Below are 12,399 nucleotides of genomic sequence, written 5' to 3' on the forward strand. Positions count from 1 at the left end.
TGAGGGAATGTCAGGATTTGAGAGTATTCCGTTGAATATCCGCAGGATTATAGTTTTAGCTTGGATGGGTGGATGTTTGAGCATAGAATACGTTATGCCGTCCTTACCTGGAGCGGAGTCTTTTTAATTGAACATTACTTTTGACAGTTCACACAGAGAGAAGGGAGGCAGTGAGATCGAAGATCCACGGGATAGATTACTAGTGCTCAGAGGGCCACTATCAGTATCGTGGATAACTAGCTGAGGGGAAGGGCAGATTCTCCAGAGGAACGAAACCTTCTGATATTTTTTTAAAGATTTTTGCTGTCCTTTATGCTTAGCTTTTCACAGAAATCTCTGAAGGAGGACTTTATCTTTTGGCAATGGCTTGCATTTTCTTGGCGTTTAGATAGTTTGAAGTTGTAGGGTTCAGGCGGAAGTTCCTATAGGCCTCTGACCTATTTTTCATATGGGTGATAAGCTCCGCATCCCACCACGAAACCCGATATCTGGAGTGACCCTCATGACATCTTTTAACAGGGATAGAGCGATCAGCCGAAAAAATAATGATCTCCTGGACATCATCAAGTCCCTGAATGTCTCTCGACATTCAACCTCTTGAGCGATCAATTCCTGGAACAGCATCCAATTGGCCTCCTTAAGGTTATATCTAGAGGTTGAACAATAATTCTGGGAAAATTCAGTTAATTTGAGATGCGCAATCCTGGTCATCGTTGGCCATTGGTCGCTGCTACCTGGATCCGGAAGGACCTCCCAGAAGGAGTCAATTCCAATACCAGGGGAACAGAGGGTAACATCTGGTGCGCTCGGTTTATCTGGAGTTGTGATCCTAGTAGGAGAGCCATCATTGAGGAGGCAAAGATCATTGGTGGATAAAAATTGATCAAGAATGTTGCCATTTCTATTTGTGGAGTAAGAACTCCAAAGGGGATGCTGAGCATTAATGTCTCCACTAATAAGGTATGGGGAGGAGAGATCAAAGATTAAATTAAATTAAATTTTATGGGAAGTACGCGGTCTGGAGGGCAATAGATGTGCACAATCGTTAGCTGGTCCACTTTAAATCCATGAATATTGACTCCCTCTGGGGGAGGTATGCTAACACTAACCTCAGCAAAACTCAGAGTTCTGTAAACAAGTGAGGCGATACCGCCCCCTAAAGGTAGGTCTATCTTGTCTAAGTATACTATAGCCAGACAACTTGAAGGAGTGGGAGCTGCTCAACCAGGTTTCGGTTGATATTTATTTGTTAGGAATGTAGGACTGAACATTGTTATTAGCTTTATTTTTATTGTGGGTAGAAGAGTTGAATGAGAATACTGGGGCTGATTGATTTTCTATGATATTCATTAGGTTCTTAACAAATTAATGGTTTTTTAATTAGAAGCTGGGTTGAGTGAAGGGTTTGATTTATGGAAGGAGTTCAGCGTAGTGACTGGGGATAGTGGGAGTGACAAGTGAATAAGCTGGTCATTTTGTGCTTCCCTGTGATAACCTGGGGATTGCGGTATTTTCCTTTTCTTAACAAGAGCCGCATAAGAAGTATTTCTAGATTGATGTGATTGTAAGAGGGATCTTCTGTTCTGAACTGAAATGGGGGATGCCTCTTGAGGAGAGTTATTTCTAATTCTCCGAGGTACTAGCGATGGAAAATAATTAGGTTGGGAGACTGGATTGACTGCTTCGTTATCAGATGAACTATCAGTATTATAGGATCTTGGGACTAGTTTCAGAGCCTCAAAGTACGAAATGTTCTCCAATGCTATAAGATTGTTGATTTGTTTTTGCCTAGCATATTCAGGGCATTTCCTATCGGTGGAAGCATGGTTACTAGAGCAAAACAGGTATTTAGGGTTAGTAATATTTGTGCAATCTGCTTCTTCATGTTTTTCACTACAATTTCGACATCTTTTTGATTCAGCTGGGGAATTGCAGTTGGTCTTAGTATACCCATATCTCAGGCAATTGTAGCACTGGATAACTGGACCCACATATAGAAACATTTCTTAGAACACCAAAAATACCTATTTTATCTGGCAAGTTTTTACCATGGAAGGTGAGTACCCAGAAATTTGAGGGAACATAAGTGTTGGTCGCATCCTTAACAACCCTTCTTTTCAATTGACGAGCAACAATGATTTTCATTCTGAGAGTAAGAGTAGAGTAAGTGTATTCATGTTAACATACAAAAAGTATATACATTCGTCAAAATTATAATCCTGTTAAAATCAACACAACAAGCAAATATCTATTTAAATAACTGAGGTAGGAAAAATCTAAAACGCTGAAAAATTACAGTTGAGGAAATCATTTATGTCATACATTGCCTGTTTCACTAAGAACAACTTTATTTTATTTTTAAAACAATTAAGGGGAAGCCCTCTCAAGTGTGACGGTAAAACATTGAAAAATTTAGGCCACAAATAAACGGGTGCACCCTGTGACTTCGTCAACCTGCAAAATGGGACACAGTAATCTCCCCAATTCCTAGTAGGATAAGAACTCGGGATGGAATGGAAATATCAATATTAGGGTCACCAATGAAAGGATTTTCAATAAGGAATTTATTGGCATTTAGGGGAGTAGAGAACTCCACCCAGATTCTCTTCTTGCCTTTCTTCTTATCATCCTTGACACCAGGCACCTTAAGTCTGTCGAGTTCTCTACCAAAGTTCATTGGATGCATGTAGCCAATGTTACTGTCTGCTTTAGATTCAACTATCACTAAAAGGGGCCAGAATCTGACATAGTGTAAGTGTGGACTATTTTCTTTTTTCCGAATAGGTTATGGGGGTCGGGAGTTCTCAGATAACTGGGACAACAAGGAAGAGACTGATTGAGATGCTTTTGTTGCCTCTATGAATAGTTCTTCATCATCCTGGAATATACTTCTAATACTATTAATCTCCCTAGAGAGCAATGAAATATCTGCCATTGAAAACTGAGAGTAGGTTCTGAAGATGAAGCCAAGCATGCTATACGCTTTTTTCGTAATGCTGTATATGTGTTGATCAAAAAGCAGCTGAGAATCCATTGTAATCCCAAGATCACGTACGGAATCAACATTTGAAATTATATGGTTGGAAATAGTATAGGAGGGCAAGACTATATCAGACTCTCTTCTAGTGAAACTGATGATGAAGCAACATTAGGAAATGTTCAGGAATAATTGATTTCTCTCGCAATATAAGGCGAACCTATTCAAGTTTTCTTGCATGTTTAATCTATCCGCAGAATTGCGAACAGAGAGGAATATTTTTAGGGCATCAGCATACATGAGAAACTTGCAAAATCGAAAGCAAGTAGCGATATCGTTAACGTAGAGTATGAACAACAGGGGACAATGGTGTGAGCCCTAAGGTACACCCGAAGTTATGAGAATATATTCGGTCAAGTATTGGCCCAATACTACACTCTGAGACCTATTCCTAAGGTAAGACTCCAACCATCTAAGAAGACTTCCATGCACACCTACCCCAGCAAGCTTGGAATCAATTATATATAATTTTCTAGGAGATTCTTGTCGCCAGATTTAAAAACAGGTATCAATTTGAAGAACTTTCACTTTTGAGGAAAGCAGCCCTGCACTGAAGATTTGTTAAAGAGGATAAATAAAGGCTCCACCAAGCATTCCAGGCAGTTCTTCAAAAATGAAGGGGCAATCCCATCAGGACCAGGAACCACATTCTTCATCTTCTTGATCTTCTCTCTTATTTTGTCTCGACTAATGGTGTAGCTTCCAACATTTAAAGGTGCCTCAGGATACTCAGCCAAGTTGCCAACACTAGAAGGTAAAAATACAGATCCGAAGTAGTCCGAACATAGGTCAACAATCTTCTGACGATGAGCTACAATTCCACCTGATTGGTAATTAAAAACTCAAGTGTGCTGTGACAAGGGTCCTCCGGTACCAGGGGGTGATCAGAAACTCTCAAACTTTCTATCAGGTTATTATTACTGAGGATCAGATCGAGTACATTGCTCGAGACACTGGCGAAGATATTGAACTGAGTCAATCCCGACAGGGACATCGAATCGACAAACAGACTCGCACTGAGATCTTCAAAATTTTTTGGTTTGCAACAAGAATTCACATCATCAACATCCCACTTGATGCCTGGAAGGTTGAAATCACCGCACACCACAAACATCTCATTCTGATTACCATCAACAATCTCAACCAATTTCTCAGAAAAGACTGACAACGCCGACCTATTTCTAGGTGGAATATAAACGCATCCTAGATGAATCTTGCGCCCGTCCTCCAGAACAACTATCACCTACACGTCCTCGCACTCAGTGCACCATGAGCTCTCAGGGTAGCTTTTGAGGTCACCAGAAACTGCTATCAGGACACCACCTCCCCTACTTTTTGCACATGAAGTTTGTGCCCTGTCGCGGCGATAGACCTTATAACGGGAATCAAACATTTCAGAGTCCAAGACCGAATCATCCAACCATGTCTCTGTTAAAAATATCACATCATGCCTGCTAATGGTTGAGCTCACATTCATCAATGACAACTTAGATTTAATACCACGCACATTCGGATAAAAAGCTGAAAGTCCCATAATACATACAACAAAAAATTCTTGGGTATTGGCTTGACTAAGAATCCCGTACTTCTATGCGACTCGCAGAATACGTCGCACTAGTTTTCCTCTAGATTTTGGGTACATAGCATTATTGTTGAACCTACAGATCCTTCTCCCTTCTATCTAATAGGGGTACTAGCTAGGGGTTGATGGGATTTCTTTGAATGGAAGGAAGTGAAAAGGCACTTTTTAGGAAAAAGTAACTAGCAGACATCTTCCAACTTGCGAAAAGCATTTTTTTTTTCATTGTTAATCGAAAAAATCTGAGACGGTTATAAAACTTCTTGGAGAAAATTTTAAGCGAACTTCACAATCTTCATGCGTAACACATGAATCTTGAATGAATCGAGGTAGGGGCGGCTTGTCAGAGGAGGCAAGGGGGGCTTGGCCTCCTCATAGTCATACAGCTGATCAGCAAAATCCATAAAGTACATAGATTTCTAAACTACCATAATTTTGAACTGAATATTTTAGAACTCCTGGACTAGATATTCAGATGAAAATCCCTAAATTCGAACTCTTAAAAATATAGCATCACATTTAGCGGCCGAGGCGTTATACTGCAAAGTGTGTTGCATATTAGAGAAGGCTATTCGGCAATTTGACTCCGCCGACAGCGTCATGCTCGCAATCAACATCGTTCGACAGTTCGACAGTTCTCATAAACTTACCGACCGACTGGGAATATTTTAGGGTTGTATTCTGCTTTTCATCTATAACTTACAAATCTGCAGCGTACGTTCAATATGTCAGTGTCCGATTGACAGATTCTAAAATAATGCATTTCTGGAAATTTTCCTGTAACTATCTTCTTCACAGTGTTCCTTTTGAACTACCTATCGTAAATAGTTACGGATTCCTGTAAGCTAAAGATTACTAAAAAAGTCCAGAATTGCAATTTTCCTGTAAGCTTATGAAAAGTTACAGATTGGCTTACAGATGAAAGCAGAATACCACCATTAGTCTCATTGGTGTCGTGGGCATCACATATTAAGTTGTTTGAGTCATTTGGTAGATCTAAGTTTACCGAAAGTTTCGAAAATTGATGGTTATATAGATTTTGTTCTGCTCTGTCCGAATTTCAACTTTGCACTTTGTAACCTCGAATCCTCGCCGATCGAGCCGGCGTATTGTAAAAATAGCACTTTTAACTTGTGACGTGACAGTTTTTTGCTCCGCCACAAAAGGAAATTTCTTCACCGATACTATCATAATAAGACCTGACAACCGAAATATTTTGAAAGAAAACCGTTATATTATCATATGGGGGCTTTACCGATTGATATTATGCCATTTTTTTCCACCAACCAGGCCCATGTTTGTAGCGGAAACCGTATATAACTTTTGTTTTCAGAATTCATATATTTTATAATTCTTTCCGATCAACCGTACTTTTGATGACTCGAGAAAGGACTTTCAACTTGTTCTGTTTTTCCTTCTTTTCAATTGTTTCTGCCTCTTTCCGAACCAGATGATTGACCGAACAATTTAAGTATATCCAATGGGGAAATGAGTTACCATAGTGGGGACAGTTTTTCAATTGGAACAATTGAGATCTAGGTGCCAAGGAAAGTGTGTAAGGTGTTTCACCGTGCAGTACAGTTAGCATTACGACAAGTTTAAAAGTTTAAGTCAAGTCACTTGTAGCATTTTTATTCCTTCCGTAGTGCATACCTGGGGTGATATCTTCACTATTTTCCGCTTTCTTTAGTCCGTTGAACTGCTGAGAATACCGACCCACTGTTTAAACTTGATCTAGTCATTGTAGGCTGTGCATCGACTTCTGCGACCGTTCGACCGCCGTTGGGTCCCAAGAGAACTTGAGGCTCCTACCGTATTTTTGTACTTATTGTGTTAATATATTGCCGATTTCCGACCGATAAAGTTACAGGTTGACAGCTTATTCCGACTTGCTGAAGAAGAGGTAGGTACTCTTTAACGATTGAAAATCGTTGAAAAGCAGACACTTAGAAGACACTACCATCCTAGTATTCACTGATACCCTTCTCCACTGATAATTTCAAGTCTACCCTGGCTCTCTATTTTTTCCCTGATTGCCCCACTGGCGCCCAAGCAAAGGCAAGGAGCGGCCAGAGTGCGAAAAAGTCTATCACAAACTGGGGGTTCACAAAACTTTGATTGCTCGATCAACGATTCGACAGTTATACTCGATTTCCAAAACGAAATCAATGCTTGTTAATGCAACACCCCTTATTATTAATGTTAGTATATTTTGTTGAAGAGTTATTTAGTTGATAAATAAACTCTGTATATCCTTTTGAACCATATATTGCCTTCTTTAAAGGTTGAAAGTAACTTTCGAAACCTTTCTATATACCGGGGCAGGCCGAATAGATGTTTGATTTCTCATTTTCCATTCGCTGCATTGCATTTTTACGAATGAATACGTTGGAAAATCTCGAACTGGATATGGAGAGATATGGCCAAGAGATAATTATTATAATTACAATTCACGCTGACATTTTGATATTATATTATATTTGACTTGTGTGTTTTTCATAATAACCAAAAGTTCAAAAAATAAACAAAGTTTATGGTGGATTTCCTTTTTCCGTGAGCGTTCAAACGAGTCCTCACACGGTGTATGTTTCCATTTGAAAAACCGAAGTTGAATGGGGAAGGGCTTCTAAGGGGCTGAAGAAAAACACTTTTTATTCCAGAAAATGTTTTCATTTTGAGTTAATGGTTGAAGGAATATTAATTTTATTCAAAACTTGAGGCCAACCCTGTATATAGAAGAAACGTTGGCGGTTCGATGATGGCCGCTTGTGTTCCAGGCCTCAATTCTGATCAAAAATTCGCTATATTCCTTCAAATAGTGGACGTAAAAAATTTGCAATCAAACGAGTCCTAATTAATTATAATATTATGGTGACAGAGGTCATCCCATTTATTTCATTACTGATAGAGAAGATATAAGTGCAAGGTATGCACTTATCTCGACTTACCTTACTTTTCGAAACTTTGAATTTTCTTGTACCTGTATGATATTATAATTTCTGTACCCATGATATTATGAATATTCTATTATTGTACAATGCACGAAAATAATATGAATTCTACGGTTCTTACCACAGCAAAGGCTTGAAAAATGTACCTCCAACGTAACAGATGAAAGAGTCTGAGGCAACTGAAGAGGAACATCTGGTTCTTTGGTTCAACAATGGGGTACATTAGATATAAGGGAAGGTTGGGAATGACATCCCAGCAAACGCGTTTATAATCCTTCAGGTAATGTCTTATAATGAGTCTGAACTTTCTCACGTATGTTCCATAATTGTCTAAGTAAGCTTCATGCATGAAAAAGAAGATCCGTATGTAAAAAACTGGCTCGAAACACAGAGTGGTAATAAATATATAGTGATTGAAGTTCTGGCTTGCGAACATATAAGGAATCATGAACATCTGATAGCATGTTGCCAAAAATGTCGTGTACCAAACATACTGAAAAAAAGAAAATCAGTGAGAATATGAAAACAACAATGGACTTATATCAATATAACTCATAGATATAGTGGTAAAAAACTTTACTCCATTCACTTTCATTTTAGCAGTCGGATGGCCTTGAAATAATTTTCTCAAGTTTCTGTTACTAAAACGGACGTTAATGTCATAACGCCGTTGCCACAATTAATAATGTAATAAAATGCCAAAAGTAATTGAAAGAGAGAGAAGACAAGGTTTGAGGAAGTGCTATTTAGAATTCAGGTCCGCTCATTCAAATAGTAAGTACCTAACCCTGATATTCTAATATCTACAATATATCAGACCATCAAACGATCATTTTCCAACAAGATAGACCACCTCATTTCGTGGCCACCCAGATCACACCTGATCTGGCTCCACTTTTTTCTATCGGGTCGCAGGAAATCCAAGATTTACGCTACCCGGCTTGAGTCACTGGATGATTTGCCAACTCATCATTAATGAATGCCATCAAATTACACCTGACATCTCGAGTAATGTACTTGAATGTTTTCAGCGAAACTTATATTACTGCATCGAAGTGAATGGTGCCTATTTCCAGTACTCAATGAACTAATCACAAAAGTACGTACTCTTCCACTAGTTCACCTGTCATTTTGTTATAGATGGAAAATTTGAAGTGAAATTTCAGGATCATATAGTAGTCGATAGTATCTTCAACATGATGTATCGCAACATCCCTCATCCCTTTCCAAAATCAAGGGGTTTTGCACTACCGTTAGGGGATACAAAGAGAGTAAAAGATGTTCCCCCTCGAATCAGAAATAGGCAGGTAACCGACATATCTTATTTTTGGTTTAGGAATACCAGATGCAATAGATATCACGATATTGAAAAATATAACTCAAGAATTTTCGATTGAAACTTTGGAAGATGGAACCTCAAACCACAATCCAGTTGAATTGACAATTGGAGAAGAACCAAGAGAAAAACTGATGGAAATAAGAGAATATACCAATTGGACTTAATACAGCCATTTAATATAATCGGAAATAACAGAAATCCCAACAATAAGCACTCCAGAGGATCTGGAATGTGCGGTTGATAATTTGGAAGAGATTATATTAAGCCTTATATTAAAAGCTTACGAAAACAGCACGAGAAGAGTGAAGAGACTAGCAGCAAGTCATCCGCATGGCGATACGCCTAAAGAAATCAAATATCTTATACGAGAAAAATCGAAGATTCAGAAGAATATATCGGATGAATAAAAATGATCTGAATAGGAGGGACCTCAACCGCCATAGCCTGAAAAGTGCCGTGGAAGATCTGAGAACAAGCAGATGGAACAAAAGGGTTCAAGAACTGAATACAATTGATCATTCAGCATGGAGAATGCAAAAGAGCCTACGAGGAGAAAAGACTAAAATTCTCACAAAACTAAAGACCGATAAGTCTACTGTCGGCGTTAGGAAAAGTAGTAGAAAGAATTATAGCCACAGGTCATAATGGGGAAACCGAAAATCTGAAACTAATACCACCAGAACAGTTCGGATTCAGAAGTTACACATATGCTGACGACACATGCATAGCAACTCGACACCGCAACCCAGAAGTGTTAGAACGAGTTCTACAAGAAACGATGACTGGTCCACACAAAGTGGAAAATCAAGCTCAATGGACAAAAGAGACAAGCAATATTACTACAGAAGAGAAGACTGCGACACACCGACACACAACGAATCTAAAAGTTGACGGCGAAGAAATCGACTGGAAAAATGAAGCCAAATATTTAGGAATAACGTTCGACAAAGGACTTACTTGGAAAAGTCATATCAAACAAGCAATCGACAAAACGAAAGCGGCGATGAATATACTCTACACTCTGATATGAAGAAGAAGCCACATGTCGAAAGAGACAAAATTGAAGATTATTAAAGCCGTTGCTAGGCCTCAACTGACTTATGGAGCAGTTGCCTGGGGTTTCGCGGCAAAGAGCCATATCAAAAGAATTCAGGCCACTGAAAACAAGCTGCTACGATGTGCAATAGGTGACCTTGGTTTGTCAGGAATAGACAGATTTATAGGGACCTAAAATGGGAAACCATAACGGAATTCATGATCAGAAAAGCAGAGAAATTATTCGAAACAGCGAAAAACCATCCGAATCAAGAACTCAAGAGAGACTAGTGGACTAGAGAAAGACAAAAAGGGGAATGCGAATTTACCGAAGGAGACCAAGAGATCAATTAAAAAGAGATCAAAATAAGAACGGAAACTTATTGAAAAATCCAATTAAGTGTTATCCAATTGAGGATAAACACATAAATCCCAGCACTATATAGTATATAGTATATAGTGAGAAGGGGTTACAGTTCACTGCGACCTTAAGGTCTATTGTGCCCCCTAACAGAGCTGTTTTCATCGCGCCCTTTACAGCTCGCCTTACAGATCCAGAGATCTGATGAAATCCAATATCTGGGACGGCTTCAACGAGGATAATTCCCCACTCCTACAAGTTTCTCGTCCAAAGCACTCTTTCCTTTGGCTTGCAATGGCAAAGCATTCCGTAACCAGGTGAATAGGAGTTTCCTCCTCCTCCCCACAGAATCTACACTCGTCAGTGTCCGACAAACCCATTCTCAACAGATGCTTCTTTAGGCGACAATGTCCTGTGAGAAAGCCAGTGAGTAGGTGTAGTTGGTTCTTACTGAGATCCAGATATTTTTTGGATCTAGCAGTTTCAAAGTTCCGAAGGAACTTTTTGGAGTGATCCATTCCTGGGAGATTCCGCCAGAGTTTTTCCCTTTCGGCTTTCTCCTTCTCCATAAACTCCTTCTTGTAGGTGCATTTTCCTAATCCCAGCACTATAGTGTGCGAGAAAAAAAAAAAAAAAAAAAAAAAAAAAAAAAAAAAAAAAACCGACTCAGAGATGAACGGTTTATAGGCAAATGCCCGGAACCAAAATTCAAGAAGCAGTTGAGGGTTTTTAGTGGGTCTGGAGCTCAGGAGAGTGAAAATCCCCACACTTGTTCCCCCTCAGGAGAGGGTGGTTTGCCTCACTTTCAGATTTTTCCCCTGATACAAAACAAAAATAGGAGGGTTTGAGCGATTTTCCAAATTCTCCTTTTAAGGCCGGAGAATTGAAGTGTTAAATTTTCGTTGGACCACACTGTATATGTGTATATGAGGCCTAGCAATTCAGCTAGTCGGGGTTTCATGTAATTTGTGAGGTTACACCCGTTTCGTTTAGGACGAAACTCGACTTTTAAGAAAAATCGAGTTTCATTACAGTTTAATATTTTTTCACTTTTGCGGGTCATTAGAAGAGACTTTCACAAAGAGCAGACGACTATAGAAACAAAAAAAAGGTGATAAAATTTTTGAAGTCAGGTGGAATTTTCGAAAGATGGCTGGAAAACCCAAAAATTTGTTGATATTGTAAATCATTCTATAATTTTCAAAGGATTATAATTTCTAATGCTCACCTGGAATATAATGTGGTCTGGCTCCAATGCAAATTTGAACCAATATTTAGGTTTGACAAATAGAAGGCATACGAGACATTTATTTTTCGGAATTACAATTCTGGTTGTTACATCTGCAGGGGGTGGGGTAAGTACTTCTACTTTAGATGGAGGAGCTTGTTTTTCAACATCAGCTGCTGCATAAGTTTTCGACATGATTTCTACTTCATCATAGAACGTTTCATCAAAATCTAAAAGAACATTAGATTATGAACTATTCTAGCATAGTGAATTCGAAGAGAGAATGTGATTTGTCACATTGTGAAATTCAAGTCTTCAGAGGAAAAAGGGATAAAGCGTTTATTCGCTACACTGGCATGAATCCATGGATCGATACTACATTGAATTGGCTACGAAAAAATTTACAAATTTCTGTTAAAAATAAACTGTATGATGTCACCACATAGAAAAGTAGGTGAATTTCGTATGGTGATTACACAAAAGAATGAATAGACTCTAATTTCATGAAAAACTTCGTTTATGTTAGTTAGTCCATAGATTTATTGAAGGACATGTTGAAAACAGATAATGTATTCGTATTCCTGCGATGGTACTATTATAGTTACTTCTTGAATCTGAATTGGGTTCATTGAAAGAAATCAGTTGAAATGATCTCACCTAGAGAAAGACTTTCCTCAGAAGTTTTCTTATGTTTTGATGAAGGCATAATATAATCTCCAACATTTTTTAGTGCCTTGTCAAGAACTTCTTTGACAGCAGGATATTCCTGAAATATAAAGTTTACTTGATGGGAAATTCATTGCGTAATCAGTGGAAGGTTGATGGGGTCTGATACTTTCGGTTTTATAGATGAAAAGGTTGTGAAAATA

At 38.7% G+C, this 12,399-nt stretch overlaps 2 protein-coding genes across 2 annotated transcripts in view; both read right to left on the minus strand.

The window, feature by feature from the left end:
* Nucleotides 1-11,756, minus strand: part of LOC123321831 (potassium voltage-gated channel unc-103-like) — a 47,272-nt gene extending 35,516 nt beyond the window's left edge. The window contains exons 1-2 of the mRNA XM_044909614.1: nt 11,531-11,756; nt 7,689-8,060 (exon numbers count right to left, since the gene is read on the minus strand). Coding sequence (XP_044765549.1) covers nt 7,689-8,060; nt 11,531-11,725 — 567 coding nt within the window. The 5' untranslated portion in view covers nt 11,726-11,756. The remainder of the gene's footprint in view (nt 1-7,688; nt 8,061-11,530) is intronic.
* A 399-nt stretch (nt 11,757-12,155) lies between these two features.
* Nucleotides 12,156-12,399, minus strand: part of LOC123322840 — a 160,050-nt gene continuing 159,806 nt past the window's right edge. The window contains exon 20 of the mRNA XM_044910885.1: nt 12,156-12,296. Within this exon, the coding sequence (XP_044766820.1) occupies nt 12,156-12,296 (141 nt within the window). The remainder of the gene's footprint in view (nt 12,297-12,399) is intronic.

Source organism: Coccinella septempunctata, chromosome 1, assembly GCF_907165205.1.
Source record: "Coccinella septempunctata chromosome 1, icCocSept1.1, whole genome shotgun sequence".
NCBI classification, from domain to species: domain Eukaryota; kingdom Metazoa; phylum Arthropoda; class Insecta; order Coleoptera; family Coccinellidae; genus Coccinella; species Coccinella septempunctata.